Source organism: Salvelinus fontinalis, chromosome 13, assembly GCF_029448725.1.
Source record: "Salvelinus fontinalis isolate EN_2023a chromosome 13, ASM2944872v1, whole genome shotgun sequence".
In the NCBI taxonomy this organism is placed as follows: domain Eukaryota; kingdom Metazoa; phylum Chordata; class Actinopteri; order Salmoniformes; family Salmonidae; genus Salvelinus; species Salvelinus fontinalis.
The window spans coordinates 39,658,142-39,683,437 of record NC_074677.1 but is presented as its reverse complement, the minus strand read 5'-3'; the positions used below and the strand labels follow the sequence as shown (position 1 = coordinate 39,683,437).

The window sequence follows — 25,296 nt, the reverse complement described above, 5'->3', positions numbered from 1 at the left end:
TATAATTAATGTGTGTGCGCTTATGCATGCGTTTTATTGATTCATCCAACAGTGAAGATAGTAATTAAATCCCTCCTCGAGTAGAATCTATACAGAGAGAGAGAAATATGCACATGGGAGGCACCTCAGAACAGAACCCTTAATAATTGAGCTGCTGTGAGAGAGATGAATACAAACTCATAATAACTGTAATTCTGAAGAAGTGATCCATAAGAGATGCTTCAACCCTGTCTTGCCCCTGGTGGCAGCACCAATATACAATGCATATTCACTCCTTTTTATTAGTCAATTCACTTAATAAATGAGAAGTAAGTAGAAATTAAAGTGACAGGTGTGAGATTATGTTAAGGATTAGAGATAAACAGAGATACTGAATCCTTAACATAATCTCACACCTGTTACTATTCAAGGATATGCAATGCATGTGCAGTGGGTCAGGCTTGGATATATGTCCTTGTCTACAGAATCCGGCACCTTATCCACTAGAGCTGACATTGACATTCTGGACAACATGCCACTCTGCAGGGCACTCTCAGGTGTCATGACTAGACTTTAACATTCATCTAAAGACTGTTATGTATCTAATTAACTAACTATGTTTAATTGTTACCCGATTAAATTAATCATGTAACAATGAACTAATTAGGATTTGGGGCACCATGAGAGCGGTTCTTTAAAGAGTTACCATCTCCCGAATTAAACTCTAAAAGGTCTTTACCTATCTCATCTATAAACAGTCAACTTATTAATCATAACCTCGTATCATATCACCATTCTGAACAGTCGTATCCTCCTTGCATCTGCAAAAGCCAGAGCCTTACTTATGAATCAGTACTACAGAAATTGGTTTAATTATGTATTTACTAGCTAATTAAATGAGAACACAGGATAAACACACACACTATTTATTGACTGGAGACTTATTATGCTGAAAACAGTTCCCTAGTGGAATGACAACAACATGGATGCTTGTTAAAGAAGAGATGGAGAGGGAGAGAGAAGGACAGAGACACTTAACAAAGCCACATTCAGAAACTACTCTCACCTACAATAACCATATACTTTGCACACGAACTGCTGCGCGCTTTGAGCAAGAAATCCTTAATGTATTTACGTGAAATGCCTGGGTTCGCCGGGGATCTTTCGGTGAATAGGGCAGCCTTGGAAAGGGGGTTGAGCCTTTCGCGGCATGCTTGTAAGGCTCTGATTGTCCAAAATGGTTCCAACAACTCTTCTACTGTTGTCCTTCTTCGTGGTTGTCCGGTATCCGGTGACTTGTTGTGTAGTACTGAACACAACTACAGAGTTAATTTTCAAATCAAACTTTATTTGTCCCATGTGCCGAATACAACGTGTAGACCTGACCATGAAATGCTTACTTACAAGCCCTTAACCAACAGTGCAGTTCAAGAAAGAGTTAAGAAAATATTTACCAAAAAAATGAAAGTAAAACAGAAAATGTAATACAATAAAATAACAATAATGAGGCTATGTACAAGGGGTACCGGTACCGAGTCAATGTGCGGGGGGACAGGTTAGTCGAGGTAATTTGTACATGTAGGTAGGGGTAAAATGACTATGCATAGATAATAAACAGCAAGTAGCAGCAGTGTAAAAAAACAATGGAGGGGGGGTCAATGTAAATAATCCGGTGGACATTTGGTTAATTGTTCAGCAGTCTTATGTCTTGGGTGTTGAAGCTGTTAAGGAGCCTTCTGGTCCTAGACTTGGCGCTCCGGTACCGCTTGCCATGTGGTAGCAGAGAAAACAGTATATGACTTGGGGACTGGAGTCTGTGACCATTTTTTGGCCTTTCCTCTGACACCTAGTATATAGGTCCTGGATGGCAGGAAGCTTGGCCCCAGTGATGTCCTGAGTCGTACGTACTACCCTCTGTAGCACTACCCTTCCATTCGCTCTTGAAGATGCTTCTTTGAAGCTAGGCTAGTCAGCCGTATCGAAGGTTCCCCAGTGGAGTGATGAGAGTAGCATGATACGATGGTTTGAGCAGAGTAACAGGATGGTCCTACTTAAATTAGCTTTCGAAAATACCTTACTTAGGACAGTTAGTCAGCCGTACCTGATTATCCGGGAGGTGAGTTTATCGTCTCCACCTTGTGTTGAGATTCAAAGTTCAAACCATTTTAAATGCACAGCTGCCACTTCACGCTTTCTCTGGATCAATTAGTTAATTCATAACCCATCATTTACACCTTTTGCTCGACAGGGGCGGTTCCGGCACCGACAGGGGAGGTTCCGGTTCACTTCGGGACGGTGATTACTCAATGTGCAAAGTTACGGAAAGCAATTAGCTCATAACTTCTCAAATCCCATCCCTCAATTAACAAAAACACTTTAATCATTTTTTATATTTAATGCACAACCCATAGTATGGAAACTTAATCTATGTAGTGGGAATACTTTCTAAGTTACCGTATTTCCTTTATAACATTTTTAATGACATCACAAAATAACAAACAAAATGACAGTAGTGTTCTATAGATCGCCTCTGACCATTCCCTGCGTTATACGTTAGAAATATTATTCCAGTATTTGCTTTTGAACGTGTTCGAGTTTCAGTGGGAAAAAAGCACACTGACTGGCTTTCTTGATGTCTATAGTATTCTCTTGGGTATGCAATCTGGTTTCCGCTCAGGTTATGGATGTGTCACTGCAAACTTATAGGTCTTCAATGATGTCACCATTGCCCTTGATTCTAAGCAATGTTGTGCTGCAATGTTTATTGAGTTGGCCAAAGCTTTTGATATGGAAGTATTAGGGTCTCAGAGGGGTGTCTCTGAGGGGTCTTTGGCCTGGTTTGCTAACTACCTCTCTCAACGAGTGCAGTGTATGAAGTCAGAAAATCTGCTGTCTCAGGCACTGCCTGTCACCAAGGGAGTACCCCAAGGCTCGATCCTAGGCCCCACGCTCTTCTCAATTTACATCAACAACATAACTCAGGCAGTAGGAATCTCTCTCATCCATTCATATGCAGATGATACAGTCTTATACTCAGCTGGCCCCTCCCCGGATTTTGTGTTAAATGCTCTACAACAAAGCTTTCTTAGTGTCCAACAAGCTTTCTCTACCCGTAACCTTGTTCTGAACACCTCCAAAACAAAGGTCATGTGGTTTGGTATAAAAGAATGCCCCTCTCCCCACAGGTATGATTACTACCTCTGAGGGTTTAGAGCTTGAGGTACAAGTACTTGGGAGTATGGCTAGATGGTACACTGTCCTTCTCTCAGCACATATCAAAGCTGCAGGCTAAAGTTAAATCTAAACTTTATTTCCTCTATTGTAATTGTTACTCTTTTACACCAGCTGCCAAACTAACCCGGATTCAGATGACCATCCTACCTATGCTAGATTACGGAGATGTAATTTATAGATCGACAGGTAAGGGTGCTCTCGAGCGGCTAGATGTTCTTTACCATTCGGCCATCAGATTTGCCACCAGTGCTCCTTATAGGACACATCACTGCACTCTATACTCCTCTGTAGACTGGTCATCTCTGTATACTCGTCGCAAGACCCACTGGTTGATGCTTATTTATAAAACCCTCTTAGGCCTCAATCCCCCCATCTGAGATATCTACTGCAGCTCTCATCCTCCACATACAACACTCATTCTGCCAGTCACATTCTGTTAAAGGTCCCCAAAGCACACACATCCCTGGGTCGCTCTTCTTTTCAGTTCGCTGCAGCTAGCGTCTGGAACGAGCTGCAACAAACTCAAACTGGACAGTTTTATCTCAATCTCTTCATTTAAATACTCAATCATGGACACTCTTACTGACAGTTGTGGCTGCTTTGTGTGATGTATTGTTGTCTCTACCTTCTTGCCCTATGTGCTGTTATCTGTGCCCAATAATGTTTGTACCATGTTTTGTGCTGCTACCATGTTGTGTTGCTACCATGTTGTTGTTTTGTTGTGTTGCTACCATGCTGTGTTGTCATGTGTTGCTGCCATGCTATGCTGTTGTCTTAGGTCTCTCTTTATGTAGTGTTGTGTTGTCTCTCTTGTCGTGATGAGTGTTTTGTCCTATATTTATATTTGATTTATTTTACATTTTTAATCCCAACCCCTGTCCCCACAGGAGGCCTTTGCCTTTTGGTAGGCCGTCATTGTAAATAAGAATGTGTCCTTAACTGACTTGCCTGGTTAAATAAAGTTTAAAACATTTTTTTTTAAATAGAAACATTCCTTTGGTGAATTTGGAGAGCACAGGCCTGGATCTTCTGCTTTGATTTACAAAAGGACGTGAGTGTCAATCCCCATCAGCTATTTCCTACCCCCCTCTCCAGTTAAAAGGGGGTCTGATTGAAGTTATTCATTGCAAACCTGATCTGACCTATTTGGATGCTCGTGGACAGTCATGACACAGGTTTACATGTCCATTTCATTACAGTCCTAGGAGCCTGGGCAGATTGATCCTGTGACATCCTGCAGACAGTACAGCCTCCTTGAGTGGCAGATGATTTGGAGTGGTAACACATGCCCTGGCTTCAATCAATAGCTGCCGTCACCAGAGAGGGAGGTGCGAGACTGTCTATTGAGTTGTTCTATCTCTCTAACTGAACACTAGGCCTAGCATGTGACTGTACAGCCCTTTATCACATTTGTCCAAGGGCCTCTTCCCATTCATCCACTGGTCTGAGCCTTATAGTCCCTGTTTCAATCTGTGTGTTGGGTCCAGTTTGTCCTCACATGGACATACTCATCCCATCAGGCTACCTGCCTCAGTGATGTGGGCTGATAAACAGGGCTCTGCATGCTTTCCAGAACCAGCATTTCATCATATTCCACTACACAGAGACTGCCTGCTGAGATAGGAGTCCACTGGAGGGGCTAGAGAGAACAAGAGCTACTATATCAAAAGTTTGACTGAGAGCGCGGTTGTGTGTGTGTGTGTGTGTGTGTGTGTGTGTGTGTGTGTGTGTGTGTGTGTGTGTGTGTGTGTGTGTGTGTGTGTGTGTGTGTGTGTGTGTGTGTGTGTGTGTGCCATTAACCTTAGTATAGAGCCAAAACTCCAAGCAGGAGAAAAACATACATACATACAAACAAACACCCTCCAACTAAACTTATCTTAGCCCTCCAGAGCCTTGCGGGATGAAAAAGCTCAACCATTCAAGGTCTTTCGTAGTAAATGAGGTGTTTGGAGTATTAGAAATGCCAGGGAAGGGGTAATGTGGATATCGTTTTGCAGGAAGGACAGAAAAATAAGGAAGTAAACATTCAATAGCTATTACCATGTGTGTCTGTGGGAAGCCTAAAACTAATCATGGCCCAATTTCCCAGGCTGATGATTTGCATAAGCCCAAAAAAGCCCACTACCGTTCAAAAGTTTGGGTCACTTAGAAAATTCCTTGTTTTTGAAAGAAAAGCACATTGTTTGTCCATTAAAATAACATCAAATTGATCCGAAATACAGTGTAGACATTATTAATGTTGTAAATGACTATTGTAGCTGGAAACAGATGATTTTTAATGGAATATCTTCATAGGCGTACAGAGGCCCATTATCAGCAACCATCACTCCTGTGTTCCAATGGCATGTGGTGTTAGCTAACCCAAGTTTATAATTTTAAAAGGCTAAATGATCATTAGAAAAACGTTTTGCAATTATGTTAGCACAGTTGAAAACTGTAGTGCTGATTAAAGAAGCAATTAAACTGGACTTATTTAGACTAGTTGAGTATCTGGGGCATCAGCTCTGCCTAGAAGACCAGCATCCCGGAGTCACCTCTTCACGGTTGACGCTGAGACTGGTGTTTTGTGGGTACTATTTAATGAAGCTGCCAGGTGAGGACTTGTAAGGCGTCTGTTTTTCAAACTAGACACTCTAATGTACTTGTCCTCTTGCTCAGTTGTGCACCGGGGCCAGCCACTCCTATATCTATTCTGGTTAGAGCCTGTTTGCGCTGTTCTGTGAAGGTGGTAGTACACAGCATTGTACGAGATCTTCAGTTTCTTGGCAATTTCTCGCATGGAATAGCCTTCATTTCTCAGAACAAGAATAGACTGATGAGTTTCAGAAGAAGGGTCTTTGTTTCTGGCCATTTTGAGCCTGTAATCGAACCCACAAATGCTGATGCTCCAGATGCTCAACTAGTCTAAATAAGGCCTGTTTAATTGCTTCTTTAATCAGGACAACAGTTTTCAGCTGTGCAAACATAATTGAAAAAGGGTTTTCTAATGATAAATTAGCCTTTTAAACTGATAAACTTGGATTAGGTAACACAACGTGCCATTGGAACACAGGAGTGTAGATATTCCATAAAAAATCATCTGTTTCCAGCTACAATAGTCATTTACAACATTAACAATGTCTACACTGTATTTCAGATCAATTTGATGTTATTATAATAGACAAGAAATGTGTTTTTCTTTCAAAAACAAGGAATTTTCTAAGTGACCCAAACTTTTGAACGGTAGTGTATCTATGTAAAAAATGTAAAACACATAATGGAATATACACCTGATTTGCCTAGACATAAAGCAGCAACTCCCATGTAAATGCAACATCTGAAATTCTGAATTTCCAACTCTACATCCTGAAGCCCTTTCTGCTCTCCATTTACTTATAAAACTGTGAGCCACGGTCTTGGCACTTCACTCAATGGGACCATGTGGATTAATCAACCACCCACCGTTGACTACCATTAAACCTTAGTTCTAAGCAGGTCTCACGTCCTGAATACTAGCTTGTGTTTGGGCATAGACACACAGGCTAACAGGTTTCCCTCAAACTAGGCATACGTTACACAGAAGTTTAAATCCCTAATCAGATCTGGGCCGTGTACACAAAGCATCTCAGAAAAGGTCTTAGGAATCCTGTTAAAACCTGTTTGAAGACAACAACAAAAAACTTCCAGCTCAGAGTAGGTTTTGGGATGATGTTAAGACACTGCCCAGACAAAGTCTGAGCCAGGAGTAAAATCAACTCATAAAAGTTTTTTCTCAGCTGGTAATCACAACAGTTTGAGGTACAGCAAAGGAAAGATAGTGATGACGCTCATTGACATTGTTGCAAATTGGGGAATAAATAATGGCGATAAGGCATTGCCAGCTGTGAACTCTATATCACGGGTCGCTCAGACAACCATGATGAATGTGACTGTACATCAAATGTTGCAATGATAAAACATTTGATATCATTTTTTCTGACAAGATCAGTTTGCCAACACTTAATTATTGCCTCATATGTTTGCATGCATAACCTTTTTTTAACCAATTCTGATGGTTATCATTATATTAACACACTCGTCACTACGTTTAACAACTCTAAATCGCTTTGGCACAGTAGAATCAAGTCACTTGCCGATAATGCTGAAAGGTTTATAATTTTTATCAAACACAATCAAAGTTAACATAGTTCCTAGATGCCTTCAATTGCCCAATTTATAGGCATAACCAATTTAGACATTTTTTTTAACAATGTGATATTGAGCTCCAGATGGATACCTTGAAATACCATGATGTAGGTAATTCAATAATCGAATAAAAAACATGTTTATTTATTATCCTTGTGGTTATACACTGAGTGTACAAAACATTAGGAACATCTTCCTAATATTGAGTTGCAGCAGAACAGCCCCAATTCGTTGGGCATGGACTCGATGTCGAAAGCGTTCCACAAGGTTGCTGGTCCATGTTGACTCTAGTTGTGTCAAGATGGCTGGATGTCCTTTGGGTGGTGGAGCCTTCTTGAAACACACGGGAAACTGTTGAGCGTGAAAAACCAAGTATGAAAAAACAAGTTCCTAATGTTTTGTACGCTCAGTGTATTTCATCATGTAAATGTCAGATGCTTTGTGATGGTTGCAGATTCAACTGAGCTGTTTCACTTCAGGACAACAGTACTGGTGGCTTACAAATCCTAAAAGTGAAGGCAGCCCTTCCGTGGACTGTCCCTGGTGATAACAACACTCATAACAACACTCCTACCCTCAGTCTCATGTTCATTATAAACCACTTCCATGTTGGCCTATGCATGTGTTCTCAATGGAGACAGAATGGAGAGTTAAGATGAAACATGGAGAAGTTTACATTTTCCTCTTCATGGCTCTATTTCCTTTTTAGCAAGGGGGCACAGACTGGAGTGGGCGGCCTCTCTCTCAGAAACACCCCTCGTCTCCACTTGAAGAAGGTTTCTCATTCAATTATGTACATTTGGAAAATTGGCCTGGAGTGAAGGCATCAATACATCTCTGCGGCTCTTTTCATCATCAGTGTCCCTGGTGAAAGATATCAAGAAGGATCTTTCATGCCCCGGAGGCGTCCCCCTCCTCTCGCAAGGCCCAGCATCACACTCACAATCACACAGATGACATCTCAGACTGTTTTCCTCTTACAAAAGAATTTCACAGAGCCTTTAAAATTTGAAGCTATTATTAGAGAGTCTCCAGCTAGTTGCCGGGAATTAAGTGCATTAGAAATCTGCTTCCATCTTGAGGAAATGGATGGGTTCATCAGGGCCCGTATCCACCAAGCGTCATAGTAGAAAATTGGCCATAGGTGCTGAAAAAAGCTATGCACGAAGCCTCTTTTTAGTCATAAGAGTCACACCAAGTCAACAAATATTTAGGACACCTCATGAGCTGTCCTTGCCAGTTAAGCGTTACCTGCCTGGGTCTTGCTAATAGAAAAATGCAGCGAGTCAGTGGTTCCTTCGCCACATGCAACTGCTTTGGAGTTGTTCAAATAATGTTTTGATATTTCTGTATGATGAATCCATAAATAATCTAGACCTACATGCAACCGTATCTCTTGCGCTTTTGACAATGATTTCACATGAGGCGTACTTCATATGATATGCCTAAATATTTACACTGAGTGGACAAAACATTAGGAGCACCTGCTCTTTTCATGACATAGACTGACCAGGTGAATCCAGGTGAAAGATATGATCCCTTATTGATGTCACTTGTTAAATCCACTTCAATCAGTGTAGATGAAGGGGAAGAGACAGGTTAAATAAGGTGTTTTAAGCCTTGAGACAATTGATACATGGATTCTGTTTGTGTGAATAGGCAAGACAAAAGATTTAAGTGCCTTTAAATGAGGTATGTTAGTAGGTGCCAGGAACACCGGTTTAACCCTCCTGTTGTGTTCCTTTCATGTTAATTCATTCTGTGTTCCTGGTCCAAAATGACCGCCCCATTAGAACTGATTATGAATCCATAATAATACTTATATTATCACCTAATGTTGTGTTAGATCTTTTTATCAACTTAAGTTCTTGTGAACATTACAAGTTTTGAAATTCTATTTGCTATTTATAGCCTGTAGGCCTCATTGACCTGACCTCATACAACTTGTTTCTGCGTTTAAAAAAAAAGAAGCATAACGTATGGATTATATTGACTATAGCAAATACTCAGATGAAACGTATTGTGCCATTTATCACAAACTACTTTGTGTCAAAGTTTAACAAGGACTCTCTCCTCCCCACCAGTGTCATGATCAAAGATATGATCAAGAGTCTCACATACCGTACAGTAGTATATCGTTTGGTCATTGTGCTGCCACAGAATGAATTGTGAGCAAGGCCTCAAAAAATGTTTTTATACCAGAGCTGTGAGAAAAGTTCTATATATTATTGAAACAATTTGGCGATTGTTTGTGAGAATGGTGTGGTTCCCGCGGGGGAAAGATTATATTGGGGAAAGGTTCCTGTGCAGGTTGCCATGGAAGCCAAGAAGGGGAGTGAGGTGTGTGTGTGTGTGTGTGTGTGTGTGTGTGTGTGTGTGTGTGTGTGTGTGTGTGTGTGTGTGTGTGTGTGTGTGTGTGTGTGTGTGTGTGTGTGTGTGTGTGTGTGTGTGTGTGTGTGTGTGTGTGTGTGTGTGTGTGTGTGTGTGTGTGTGTGTAATTTAATTGTAGTCTCACCCATTCATTTCTAATGAACGGTTCTTTTTGACCGGGAACACCACAGGAGTACAAAAGTTAAATAAAACACCAAAAATGTATTGAAAATCATCAAAATGTGTTTTGTGTGTTCAGATGCCCTGTGTGGACAAAGTCATGGAACCTTATGACAATCTGATTAAATGAACTACATTTTTCAGAGAGAAAACTAGTAAAACCAGTCCAATTCGACCGGAACACAGTAGGAGGGTTTAGCGTAACTGTTAAGCTGCTGTGTTTTTCATGCTCAACAGTTTCCTTTCTATATCAAGAATGGTCCACCACTCAAAGGACATCCAGCCATTTTGACACAACAGTGGGAAGCATTGGAGTCCACTTGGGCTAGTGTCCCTGTGGAACACTTTCGACACCTTGTAGAGTCCATGCCCCGATGAACTGAGGCTGTTCTGAGGGCAAAATGGGGAGGGTGTTCCTAATGTTTAGAGACAATGTGCTGAAATGAGAGTGCATATGGATTTACTTACCAGATCATCTCACTGTGTTCAGGCAACATGCCATGAGACTTTAACAATGACCCTTTTAATCATGGCTGGGTTTAATGTAGGTTATCTCTGAGTCCAGTGCATAGCTGAAAGGGTATTGGGACATGAGTGGGGGTGTATCATTGTCATTTGCTTAGGCAAACACTAAATTATACTGCATGCCTCCTTATCGTGCAGAAACGGGAGATGACCTTGAGTGAACAATGGCCCTATCAGTCCTGGTAGTCAAAGGTCCTGAAGGATTTGTATAAAGTTACTTTTCATTTAAGGGAAAGTTTTCACTAAGAGAAACAAGCAAGGTGGCTTTCAATCCACATAACTGAAAGATAGACAAATACCAACAACATGCAATGTGGCCATGGAGATAAGTAGTGGTTTAGTCATGATCTGAAGCACAAAAGTCTAACTTAAATTGTTACTTCATAGTAAGTCCCTGTGGTCAGCATACTTCTAGCTAAGTAATTGGTGGTCTGTGACTGGCTCTTTCAGCCAATGGGGAAAAACATAATTACTCCGTCCAGTGCAAGAGGCAATTCATTCTCCTACTTAGCCAATGCCACACATACTTTCCCTTTACAAAAAGCATGTTCTCAAATATATATTTTGCTCAATGAGAGATTCTTTTGATTGTGTGTTTAAATCAAGAAGGGAAGATTGCTCAGTGACCAATTTAGAGTATATTCAATTAATTGTTGTTCCGATTTAATCAAAACACAGTACTACAGTCATGGCCACTGAACCAGGAACTAGGAACACAACCCAAGATTAAAGTATTTACTGTAAACTACAGTAGTATGCAACTATTGCTAAAGAAATTGACTATGCAGTAGAATTGGTTCATTTCCATGAGACAAAATTATATAAATGATATGAAATGCACAGTTTGTATTGCATCATGCAATGTATGATAAATACATTGTGAAATATATTTTACACTCAATCAATGAATTATGAGATAATCTTATTGCTAAGGTACTGTTGATGCGATACAGATTTATACATTTTGTCTGGAAATGTAAATGAATCTAAATGCATTTTGACCTATTTAATGTAGACTCCACATAGATGAATTTAAGTAACTTATTATTATTTTTGCTAGGGGAAAGAGACGCACCATCCCTTCCTTCCCTGGAGAAAATAATGACTGATGCCTGCTTCCATAGATAAACATTGGATGCAGCCAAGACGGGACCAGTGAAAGAGATGCATTCAAAGTGAGGGCCCTCTGAATGCATGCTAGCAAATGGAACTCGGGGTTTGTCTTTTACCTACGCTTTCGCAAGCAATTTTAGTAGGCTATTGTGTCTCATTAGATCATTATGAAATGACGGCTGACTAAACATTTCGCTATGCTGTGGTGTCTCTGCTGCTGGGTCTGTATTGATTGTGGTGGGACTGTTGATGTGACAGCCCAGAGATAACAAGTTCCACATGAATGAATAGAAACACAACAAGCAAACAGCCCTGGCTGAATTCAGATTTCCCCTTACCACTCCAAGAGAACATTTTCAGGAATAACTATAATGGTTTTATTTTGAAACTGCTCTAGTTACAAGAAAGACACTTGCTAAACATGAAGTGCAGTTGATTTTTTTTCTTGTATTTTCCCCTTGAAGTCATGTGAAGCTCAAGACTTTGTAATGGCATAAATAAGCTGCACTCATAAATGTTGACATGAGCCATTTGTTTCATGAGCAAGCTGAAGTGTTATGTTAGTTTGAGATTCCAATAGATGCGTAGCTCATTAGCGTTTGGGCAGCTGAAAATAGCATAAAGGTGTAACACACTTCATCAGAGCCGCAGGCTCTAACGACAGCCATGATAATTAGGTTAAATGAAGGTAGGGAAGAGCGAGAGAGAGTGCTAGAGAGAGTGGATTGTGGTGCTAAAACAGTGTGTCCAGCAACACTAACCCAAGGCCTATTGGCAAACCTGGACCTAACAGCCCTCCTCTCATTTCCATTAACATTAACACACTGAGCAGGTTTCCATTAAAACCTTGAGATGTGGGAAAGTGTATGGATGTGAACCCCATAAAAGGGACAACTTAGACAGTATCCCGTTTTCACTGACCTGTACTTCAATCCCGTATCCCAGGTAGACCGTCACCACATAGATGCAATCCACTGCAGGGTCGGACGACAACGCTGCAGAATGCTGCTGTGGAATCTTGATGTGGCCCTCGGGGTCAGTGAAATTCACAGTGCAGGGACCTGGCACAGGAGAAATGAAAAGACAAGTGATCCCTCTTCCCAGACTACTGATCCATCTCTGACAGCCCATCTGTGTCTCAGTGGCCCTCTAACCCCCTCATTAACTCCCCAGATTCCCTGCCTCTCAGCCGGGCCTTGGAGATCACGCCGCCCCTCAGCCATCTAGACCCACTGGAGAGGACAGCCAGGCAGCACAGATCAGGTGGAGCCGGCCTCTGCAGATTGGTTTGCCGCATGATCTGCTTTGTGATCCTGGGTGCCAGATGAATAGGAGCTGTCAGCATGGAAGGATGAGAAACACTGACTGGCCCTCTCCAATGCTGTTCCTGCCACGCTGTACAAAACTCTGACTAAAATCTGAGTAAACACTGTAAACGAGAGGCAGTCATGCAGGACACTTTAGGTTACTGCTAAGGGTTGTCATCAGGGTTTGGAACCGGTCATGGAACAGAATCAACATTTGTTTTGAGGAACAAAATCAGAACCGCGAACGAAAGTGAAATATACTGTTCTGGAACAGAACCATTATTTTAAATGCATGGAACCAGTTAATAACATTATTTTCCTCACAAAACACAACAAAGTGCCTATGCAAAGCCCTACTCTTTCACTCAGAAACCTATTCTAGTGTCTGCTAGCCTGGCTGCTGAAATTGCATATGCACGTTGTTGTGTTATATGTGGAAAATAACGTTCAAAGATATTCAGAGTTCCATCATAGAAGCCACTCCTCTGTAGGTATAATTCTGTGGGCCTAATTCAGATAATGCATGTCATAACAAGATGCCCAGCGTGTCAAGCCAAGCCTTCTCCACCACCCTCTCTCGCACTCTCCCCACCAGCAAAATTTCAGTCGCATCTCGCATCCTACACTCGTCTGTCGAATGCATGTAAATAGATGGCACGCTCAAAAGCAGGCTGCTCTATCCACACTGATTGGTAGGGTAATTTAATGTTAATGTAAATATTTTTAAAAAATGATTTCAGAGGTATAAAAAGTAACAGAAAGGACCCATATAAACCGTTCTTTTTTTTGTTTGTAACAGTGGAATGGAAAAAAAAAAAAATGGTTCTGTTCAAAATGAAACGATTGTGAAATAGTTTTGGTTCCAACACCCCTGGTTGTCATACTCTTTTCTTTGGATTTGAGGAAGGTTGTGTGTTTTTTTATTGGGCACTGGAGAGGGAAGTTGTCACGCCTGCTCCCTCTCTCCCTCCCTGGCGCTCGAGGGCACCAGGCTGCCAATCACTACACACTCCTGCCACCATCATTATGCACACTTTTTCTCTCGTCATGCGCTTTTACGCCTCAGCCAGATCATCAGGCTCCCATGTCTCAGCTGGCTCGCCAGGCTCCCACATCCCAGCGGGATCCTCAGGCTTCACGCCTCAACCGGATCGCCAGGCTCCCACGCCTCATCTGGTTTGCCAGGCTCCCACGCCTCTGCCGGTTCGTCGGGCTTCTACACCCTCAGCCGGCTTGTCCAGCGCCCATGCCTCGGCCGGCCCGTCAGGCTCGCCCAGGTGGGACGTCGGTTGGAGCCCCTAGAGGGGGGGTACTGTCACGCCTGCTCCTGCTCTCCCTCGAGCGCCAGGCTACCCAGCACTATGCACTCCTGCCACCATCATTACGCACACCTGTTTCCCTCGGCACGCGCTTCAGCGATTCATTGCACTCACCTGGACTCAATCACCTGCTCTCATTACCTCCCCTATATTTGTCTGTTCCCCGCTTCAGCATGTATGTATTAATTAATTTTATTCTCCCTGTTCTGACGCTGTTCCTGTCCTAATCCATGTCTGTTGATAATTAATTAAATGTTCACTCCCTGTATCTCCTTCTCATCTTCAGCATCGAGTCTTACAGAAGTACATTTTCCCCCTGGTTTACATTCACCCTTTTGCAGGTTTTACTATATAATGTCTTCCATCCTAGCCAAATGTTTTAATCTGCTTCCATGTGCCTGTCACGTTCTGACCTTAGTTCTTTTGTTATTTCTTTGTTTTCGTGTGGTCAGGGCGTGAGTTGGGTGGGTTATCTATGTTTGTTTTTCTATGTTGTTTTTTTTGTTTGGCCTGGTATGATTCTCAATCAGAGGCAGGTGTCGTTAGTTGTCTCTGAGAATCATACTTAGGAAGCCTTTTCCACTTGGGTTTCGTGGGTGGTTATTTTCCGTGTCAGTGTTTGTCCCACACGGAACTGTTTCGGTTTGTTTTTCACGTATCGTTTATTGTTTTGTTTATGTGTTCGTTTGTTTCATTAAAATGTATTATGGACACATACCACGCTGCGCTTTGGTCCTCCTCTCTTTCTCCCAACGAAGATCGTTACAGTGCCTCCCCTATATCAAGGTGTTTTGGTACTTCTGCACTACACTTTTCTGGGCGTTAACTTTTAGTGTACCACAAGTCAATATAGTAAACTAGTCTAACTGTCTATCCTGCCCTCTATCCAACATTCATAGTGACAATAGTGGTAGATGGATTGTTTTTCCAGATCTGCAATAGGCCAGCTAGCATCATACCACACATAAAATCATTCAAAGCTGCACCAATTTTCTATGTAAGTGGAGAGGCCAGGTACGTCATTGCACATAAAAGAACAGTGAAGACATGAAACACGCAAGAGAGGGGGACAATACAATTCTCCTACCTAGACTATTCTACAACACCACAATGTAATGAAAGTTCTACTCTAGGCTGTAAACTGCAGTGAAAATGTCATTTTAATAACGGTGCAAAAGCCCTGTGATTTGATCATTTAATTCAATTTGGATTAGTTGTGGGTATACTCTTGGCAGTTTATTAGGTCTAGAATGGCAAAGTTGCAGGTCAGTCTGGATATATTTTAAGTTTTGATACTGAGATGTGCTGTCTGTTGCAAATCATCATTCTCCCAAGTCATTCTATAATAATGTGGCCACTTATTGTATGCTCCCAGCAGGCCCGGTTATTCAGGAAAGCTTAACACACGCTCTGCCTCCTCTCCGATCCAAGTGGCTTTTCCTCGCGTGCCGAGAACCTAACGCTTCAAGGTCATGTGAAAATATTTGTAACATTGGGGAAGGGGGTGCATTTTTCTACGACACCTCGAATTGGACAGCCCCCGAGTACATTTTTAACTGTTGATAGTTTAAGTGATTTGACGATGCCTGCATTAAAGCTGCTACTCTAAAGCCATTGCATTAGGCCATTACAGAAAAGCAGCAGTTGCCAATTGGATGTAATTGAATTTACATACTTCTACTTCATTCTATACTGTATGTGTATGAGACCAATAGAAACAGAAGTTACCTGGTGTCTGCATGGTGGTGATGGTGGTGGTTGTGATGATGGTTGTGGTGGTCATTCCCTCATCCACCTCTCCTGTGGATACGGCGGTCAGTTTGGTGAGCTGGATGCCAGTTTTGTTCTTTACCCCTGGTTCCTCTGACTCACCTTTCTCCACCCTCACTGAGGTGGTCAGGACAGGGGGGGGCAGGGTGACTTCCATGATAACTTCCCCCTGACCATTGGCGCTTCCATTCAGGAAGGGGGGGGCATTGGGGCTGCGGCCACTGACTGTAGGGGCAGTGGTTGCCACTACAGGGGTGGTCAGGGAGTCTGTGGTCACTGCCACCTTCTCTGCCTCCCTGGCCTTGTCTTTGACGAACTTATTATTCTGAGCCATGCTCACCAGTAGCCCAGGGTCTGTGGAAGCAGAGATGGTGAGGGGGGTTGTGGCAGCCACCGTGGCAGTAGTGGCGATGTCAGAGAAGGCAGGGGCGTCCTCGTGTGGCACCAGGCGAGTTGAGGCGTCCCCCGCCTCAAAGGCAGTAACAGAGCCAGGCATTGTGGGATGTCCTGCCACGTCTCCATGGTCTGTGAAAAACCGCTGGTCCCCCTGGAAATCTTTAGTGAGCAGGAGTTCATGTAGGGCGATGCCTCTGAAGACAGGTCGGTGGTTGGGGACGTTCATGGAGGATGCTGTGGTAAAATGGTGGATCTCACTCTCTGTGTCCTGTGTGGACGAGTGTGTGAAGGCTCCGCTGTCTGCTTCGACTCTCCTCTGGCCCCCAACATTTCCATTCTCTAGAGAAGACACTGGAGAGAAACACACCAACAACATGGAGGTATTAGAGCATACTAGAAGATAAATATAATACCAGAGAACATGATTCCTAAATATTACATTGCATAGAAAACATATTTTTTCTTTAAAGTAAAAAAAAATATATATACATTGGATACATATATGGCTCTGTTGTAATTGCAAAATCTGTTAGTCTAGGGTTTAGTCTAGGGTTAGGGACCCCCATTTACCAGGCTGTAAGGAGCATTCTGAGTGGATATCTTGTCACATAGAAGGTTAAGTGCATTTCCTAGTGAGTAAAGTGGAACAATAACCACCCTGATTAACTAACTACTACTGTAGACAAATTGCCACAAGAGGCCCTTAGAAAAGGCCCTTCAGGAAAAAAACCTCATGATAACCCTTTGATGATTCATTTGAATACCTTTATTCCTCCTTCTTCCAATTAGCCAAAGTAAAGGTTTTGCTCTGAATGTCTCATGATTACCAAATATAATAATGGCTGAGCCGTAGAGTAATTATTCCCACCTGCAGCGGTTAAGATGCAATCAGGAAGCCCCAGGGTATAGGTGCTAAATTCAAAAAGTGGGAGGGATGATAATGATAGCTCCAAATTGCTCTCATACAGTATTTCTATAAGTATCCAAAACCACAGTGTTAAATGTATTTGCTCTCAAGAAGTAAGGTCGGAAATGAACAGTGCTTTTGAAAGTGGCTCTTTTTTGCCGGAATGACGGCTTAAGTGTCAAAAGATACACCAGAGGACGTCTCTCAGGGTTAATAAAGAGCAACAACACGATCGTCTTTCATCTCTTCTACATTTATCTCCATTAGTATAGGGAATGCCTTTAAAAAGTTCTGTGACAGATTAATAATGACAGTCCTCACTGTGAAGCCTGCAGTAAGTCAGCATGAGTGTTCATTATCGCAGACAAGCTCTGCAATCACAGCCAGAGCGAGGGAAAGAACTGAAAGGAGAATTTCATCAAGAAAATGTAAATATTCGTCTGACTTCTGAGATAAAATATTACAAGACACAAGTTTTCTAAAAGACAGACTCTAGCTGAAGGATGGCATGACTTTCAGAATGTAGATTACCCCTAGTGTGCATATGCATGCACACTGGCACACACACACACACACACAATCCCTTGACCCACACTCCTTAACCACATGCCAGAGAAAGAAGTAAACCATGATAAAGCACAGAAAACACACAATCCTTGTAGTGGAAAACCACTTTGAAAATGGAGAAAAGTATGTTATCTTGCTACTGTAATTGTCTCCAAAACCCCAGACACAAAACAACAGGCAGTGTGAAGAGATTGATATGGTACAGCAGTGATAATGGCTACTTCTCTTGTCCTTTATCAGAGCAGGACCTCAGTGAAATGGAAATAAAGGACTTACAAAAGCTCTCTGATGTAATACTGCCTTATCTGTCGTAAAGAGTAGGATATGCTGCTGGGATTTTATATACTAACTGTCCTTGACAGTGTCAACACTTATGGTTGTGCTGCGTGGACAAATGTGACTAGTTTCAGGAAACTAGGTGCATGTCGCGCGTCACTACTTTCACAGGGGAGGCAGTTGAACAAAAACATAGGTTTCTTATCAAAATTTTTCCAAAATGTTTTTTGGCAGTAATGCCATCTGGAACATGTACACATTTTTTGCCTTAATAACAAACTTGTATGCCATCTGTAAATATGAATAAATTGTTTAATTACGAGCCTAGTTGGTTTAGTGACAGAAAAAGGCAGGAACCTTCCTGTTAGCCATGATTGGCTGAGATAATGGATGGATTGGACATGCCGAGAGATGAGTTCGGATTGGTCCGCCATGTAGCTCGCTTCTGTCTATTATATGAGCTGCTCAGTATGTGTAGGTAATCCTTTCTAACGTGGCTTTTTTGAAAGATATCACGAAGAACTGTGATAATGTTGCAAATGCTCTCCACTCTCCACTTGGAGTTTTGAAATCAGTGGAATTCCCGATGGAGTAGGATAGCTAAGGAAATTTAGAAAATTCAGGCATTTGATTGCAAAAATGCAGATGAAGTCAAAAAAAGAACACACACAGGCTGTTATATAAAACACCTGTCTCTGAATTACATCTTCAAACTAAGCACAACCATGGCATCCGTAACAGAGGGAGAAGCGTTTATACATGTATACAGGTAAGAGAGTCTAGCTAGCTACATTTTCAGATATTATACGTTTCTAATTTTGGCAGAAAATCATTTTCATTTCAAGTTAAAGCGTACTGTTAGCTAGCTAGCTAATGATAGCTGGCTGGATGGCTCACTAGCTAACGTTACGTGTTTGATTTGTGTAGTAATATTATTCATATCTCAGATCCATTTGCTTGCTAGTTATAGCCTAATGTTAGCTAGCTATTTAACATTGAACCTAGTTGGTTAGCTTTAGCGTTATGAGTTGGGATTATGGTTTATTGTTTAGCTAGCTACCTACATGTCTAAACAATACATTTGATTTGATATACAGTAGTGTGTGTTTACCAGAGACAGGAATGTGAAGAACAATATGACCTGCACCAAAGTCAAAATAGGATATGAAGCTAGGCCAATGAGACCGTGTCCAAGTTCTACATTTCTCCAGTAGAATGCCCTGCTTTTATTTCATCACACTCACAGCTGTAAGCTGTTTTCTGTAATTAGCTCACCATTAACTTGAAAATAATGATCGTGTTGTGAGTTTATTTTTCTGTAATAATGAATACAAATTAGCTAAAGTTAAGATGATGTCAGCTTTATGATATGATCATTATTTGAACTGGCTAGCTAACAAGCTAGAAACTAACCAAAACATTGTTTAGAAAGTTGCCTGGTTTGCTAGATTGACCTATACTAAATTCATTTTTAAACGGATGAAATCATTGGTTGTATAGTACACTCCCGTACTCAATCTAAGGCTAAGGCTTAAGAGGGTATGAATGATGCTGAATGGGTGTAGACAAAGAAAAACGCTCCAGTAGATGTACCAAACATTCAAGGGCAATTTTCTCAAAAGTGTATTAACAACTTTATCAACTTTCGAAGCAGAATTACTTTACCATTGTTGATCAACTGTAGTGTTTGATTTCTAGCTCTGAGTCTGCTTTTATCCAATGTAAAAAAAAAAATATATATATATATTTCAAATGTTGCTACATAAGACTGAATCGAGCCGGTCGGTCACAAATAGAGAGATACAACTATTCAGTAGGATGAATGTATAGTGAGTAAGTTTGTAATTATGAAATGTCTAATGTCTAAATTTATCCCAAGATTAATGACAAATGATGGTTCACAAGTACTGTAAGTCTGACATTTATCTCAAACTTCTCAATGTCACTTTCCTCTCAGAAAATTAAAGAGACACTCTTCACAGCTCTCACCTTTAGATGCTTTCCTAAATAAAATAGTTTGAGGCAAAGCCATGTAAGAGGATGCTTTATGCGCCCTCCAAGATTTGATTAGTAATAGTGAATTCACGCTGTTGTTAGAAATAATCACGCCATGACTAAGGAGAATCCGATGTCGGTCGATAATAATGATCACAATTTCACAGAGTGCAATTCAATTCCTAAACAGACCTGAGCTTCCCTCCAGAGACCTATCTTCCATTGTAATCGAATTTGCCTCTTGACACTGTGCACTGATGCTAGGTGTTACTACATACTCTTTAGACGCTAAGTAGTATGGATTATACTAACTCTCCCTGTGGCTGAATGGTAGTTTTAGGGTTGACAGTGAGGAGTTAAATTAAGATGTTTGCACACCTTTTTGTGAGCAGGACTGTCTGAAGCCTTTCAAATGGAGATGTTGACTCACATTTTTAGATCTTTTAGAAATGACTTTGCTTTGATATTTTTCAGAGGGAAAAACACAGAGATCCAGGGGATCCAATCATCCTGGTGAGAGACAACATCTGTACCACCTTTTTAAAGTCAGTTGGAGTTACCAGCAATGAGATTGACACCAGGTGAGGTAAGGAAGAAATTATCCACAAACATCTTTACTCCACGTCAGTAGCACTAGGATAAACAAACCCTTTACAATTCCAACAGGGTGAAATGTAAAAAAAATGTACTTCTACAGACCAGCAAAACCGATCAACCGATCAAAAACAATACTTCTCACAAAATAGTTGAGTCATAAGAAACACAATGCTCTACTTGAGCTGTGTGCCCTCAAGCAGACTCCAGCTTGCCAGTTAAACACAACTGTAACTTATAGCAGAGAAAACTGAACCCAGGTTGAACTGTTGGCTGTGTTTTGGTTTGCTGCCTGCATGAATTAGTTGTTACAGAAATTGAAAAGATATCATTCATTCATATTGTATGCATTATCCTGTAGTTATAGTAACTACTGTTTATATTGGGCTACAGTAGACTAAAAAGAGATCAAACAAAACCATTCACCCTTCATCTCCCAGCTCTGCTCTGACTGTTCTCAGCTGTCCAGGACACACCATCTCTACTTCATGTCACAAACACATGCTGCATTATCTAGCTGCTTGGTGACATCTGGGCACAACTCCCCTCTGAACTGGCTGTGTTTAGTGCTGGAGGGAAGCCTGGTCTATGAATCAGAGTAAATACAGGCAGAGATGGCTCTGTGGCAAGCAGACCAACCACAGGACAATGTACAACAGCCAACAAGCCCAGGGCCTGCATGGCTGCACAGAGACAGTTACCACAGTCGATTTCGATCTATTTTCCACCTCATGCTCTTTCACAGGTTGACACCCTCTCCCTCACACCATCTCATCTTTTCTCTCTTTCCCTGGTACATCTCTCGAATCATCTCTATCTTCACCTTTTTATTCTCCTTTCTTTTCCCATTTCTTGGAATGGATCTCTCTATCAAGAACTGTGACTTAGAGCACGAGCAAGTGAAATGGTGAGAATGAATCGTTTCACCAAGGCAATTAAGACACACTGAACAAAACCACTGATGCTCTATGGACATCATTGCCTTCCCCAAAAAATTCCAAAAAGGAATTCTATGGTACATATTGAACTGTATCATTTAGCCATCCCCCGATGCTGAATGATGGCCTGAATTACTATGTGTGTCCGTGTGCAAACACACATGGATCTGGAGACTGTTTTGACACCTTAATTAGCTTGCGCTCTGTGGTTGACAGTTTGTTTTAACGAGGCGGGAGAAGCTACGGACCCCAAAGAGACAGTGTAAGCCACAGAGCTGAAAATACTGAAAGAAAAGCAAATCTCTAGGATTCGATCCAGCAACCTTTCGGTTACCGCCCAACGCTCCTATCCGCCAGGCTACAAGGTAATAATCGTTCATTCTGCCACCGAGCAAGGCAGTTAATCCACTGTTCCCCGTGCGCCGAAGATGTGGATGTCAATTAAGGCAGCTCCCCGCACCTCTCTGATTCAGAGGGGTTGTGTAAAATGTGGAAGACACGTTTCAGTTGAACGCATTCAGTTGTACAGATGACTAGGTATCCCCCTTTCCCTGTTCCTCTCTAGTGGAGTGTATTTTAGCCACACAACCTGGAAGCTGAAAAGCATGAATCTGTGATGCAAGGATATACAGTTGAAGTCGGAAGTTTACATACACTTAGGTTGGAGTCATTAAAACTCAACCACTCTACAAATTTCTTATTAACAAACCATTGTTTTGGCAAGTCGGTTAGGACATCTACTTTGTGCATGACACAAGCCATTTTTCCAACGATTGTTTACAGACAAATTATTTCACTTATAATTCACAGTATCACAATTCCAGTAGGTCAGAAGTTTACATACACTAAGTTGACTGTGCCTTTAAACAGCTTGGAAAATTCCAGAAAATGATGTCATGGCTTTAGAAGCTTCTGATAGGCTAATTGACATAATTTTAGTCAATTGGAGGTGTACCTGTGGATGTATTTCAAGGCCTACCTTCAAACTCAGTGCGTCTATGCTTGACATCATGGGAAAATCAAAAGAAATCCGCCAAGACCTCAGAAGAAAATTGTAGACCTCTACAAGTCTGGTTCATCCTTGGGAGCAATTACCAAACGCCTGAAGGTACCATGTTCATCTGTACAAACAATAGTACACAAGTATAAACACCATGGGACCACGCAGCTGTCATACCGCTCAGGAAGGAGTCTCCTAGAGATGAACGTACTTTGGTGCGAAAAGTGCAAATCAATCCCAGAACAACAGCAAAGGATCTTGTAAAGATGCTGAAGGAAACAGGTACAAAATTATCTATACCCACAGTAAAACGAGGACTATATCAACATAACCTGAAAGGCCGCTCAGCAAGGAAGAAGCCACTGCTCCAAAACTGGCATAAAAAAGCCAGACTACGGTTTGCAACTGCACATGGGACAAAGCTCGTACCTTTTGGAGAAATGTCCTCTGGTCTGATGAAACAAAAATAGAACTGTTTGGTCATAATGACCATCATTATTTTTGAAGGGAAAAGGGGGAGGCTTGCAAGCCAAAGAACACCATCCCAACCATGAATCACAGGGATGGCAGCATAATGTTGTGGGGGTGCTTTGCTGCAGGAGGGACTAGTACACTTCACAAAATAGATGGCATCATGAGGTAGGAAAATTATGTCGATATATTGAAGCAACATCTCAAGACATCAGTCAGGACGTTAAAGCTTGGTTGCAAATGGGTCTTCCAAATGAACAATGACCCCAAGCATACTTCCAAAGTCGTGGCAAAATGGCTTAAGGACAACAAAGTCAAGGTATTGTAGTGGCCATCACAAAGCCCTGACCTCAATCCTATATAACATTTGTGGGCAGAACTGAAAAAGCGTGTGCGAGCAAGGAGGCCTACAAACCTGACTCAGTTACACCAGCTCTGTCAGGAGGAATGGGCCAAAATTCACCCAACTTATTGTGGGAAGCTTGTGGAAGGCTACCCGAAACGTTTGACCCAAGGTAAACAATTTAAAGGCAATGCTACCAAATACTAATTAAGTGTATGTAAACTTCTGACCCACTGGGAATGCGATGAAATAAATAAAAGCTGAAATCAATCATTCTCTCCTATTATTCTGACATTTCACATTCTTAAAATAAAGTGGTGATCCTACCTGACCTAAGACAGGGAATTTTTACTCTGATTAAATGTCAGGAATTGTGAAAAACTGAGTTTAAATGTATTTGGCTAAGGTGTATGTAAACCTCCGACTTCAACTGTATATAATACTTTACTGTGCAAGTGAAATACAGCAGGTACTCCTGTATTGAAGACTAAATTTTTCCAAAAATTCAATACATTTGACATAGCTGGTCAAATTGGGCAACAATATTACGTTCATAAACTAGTTTGGATGGGCTCAAGGCAATGAGCTGGAATATAGCACTTATGTCTACAAATATGTCCAAATGGAGTCTAGTATCATCGGAATGATGTGGTGACAGTTTAGAATAAACAACCATCAATTCTCTTTTCATCTCTGTCTCTTTGCTAACTCTCTGTCTGTCCCAAAATGTTACAGAGTTACAGATTCATTATTAATGCGCCATTCAATTGTTATGCTCGTGTTTTCCACAAATTGCAAAGTCATTTTAGCAGTATTGATCATGAGGTTGGTTGATTTCAATGCATAACGAATAGATGCTTAATTATTTCTGCCCCGAGGCCAGATGTTCTCACTTGCAATCTCCCTTTGTTTCTATTGATCCTGAATTGACTCCCATACCAAGAAACACACATTCATACATTCCAAATGGGAAATGGAATCAACATTAGCTCTAAAAATCTGAATGGTCTCAGCATTTGCAGCAGCACTGCGTCCCCCATCAGTCCCAGACAGAAGGCGTATAAGTCAATGTAGCATTTGCTAAAGCAGAGATACAGAGTGCTTTTACTGCTGCCATGGTGTGTGCCATAATAAAAAAGTTTGATCGCACCATTCAAGAGGCAGAGTAAACAATTTCTTTACAAAGCCTCTCTCTAGCTGACAGAGAGCTGACACATAGCGTTACATTTTACTGACAGACTCAACACCAGCCATTAATCTTCCTGGGTGACAGAAGCAATTCAAAGGTATTTTGATGTTCTGGGTTAGGAGTGGGAAACATTTCCTTGTAGCCTTATTCTGTCACAACAGGAGCAGCCCAAGCTGCTCGTAAAAGCAAACTAAACACATTTGACATCTCGCACAAACTAGAGAGAATGAAAGATGTAAAGGGAGATCTTCATAAAGTCTGACTGTACACATGAGCCTGCCTCCTCCAAACCAAGACACATGATTGCCCCCAAAAAATGTATTGACGGAAGCCTTGAGAAATGTAAAGGAAGTCACCAAAGGAATATATATACGATCGCAAGCAGACTTCTGAAAACTATGTGAGATGCATTCATTATTTTGTTTTTCCATAATCATCTCCCTTTCCGAACTGGATTGCCATGTAGCTAATGATCAGAGCATAGCCGTGAAAGACTATATACTTCTTCATCTCTCTCTCTCTCTCTCTCTCTCTCTCTCTCTCTCTCTCTCTCTCTCTCTCTCTCTCTCTCTCTCTCTCTCTCTCTCTCTCTCTCTCTCTCTCTCTCTCTCTCTCTCTCTCTCTCTCTCTCTCTCTCTCTCTCTCTCTATATATATATA

The 25,296-nt window shown here is 41.5% G+C and overlaps 1 protein-coding gene across 1 annotated transcript in view; it reads right to left on the bottom strand.

Annotated features, from left to right (window-relative positions):
- Positions 1-25,296, bottom strand: part of LOC129867844 (seizure protein 6 homolog) — a 182,916-nt gene that overhangs the window by 40,905 nt on the left and 116,715 nt on the right. Inside the window, exons 2-3 of the mRNA XM_055941330.1 lie at positions 15,920-16,708; positions 12,487-12,626 (exon numbers count right to left, since the gene is read on the bottom strand). Of these exons, the coding sequence (XP_055797305.1) occupies positions 12,487-12,626; positions 15,920-16,708 (929 nt within the window). The remainder of the gene's footprint in view (positions 1-12,486; positions 12,627-15,919; positions 16,709-25,296) is intronic.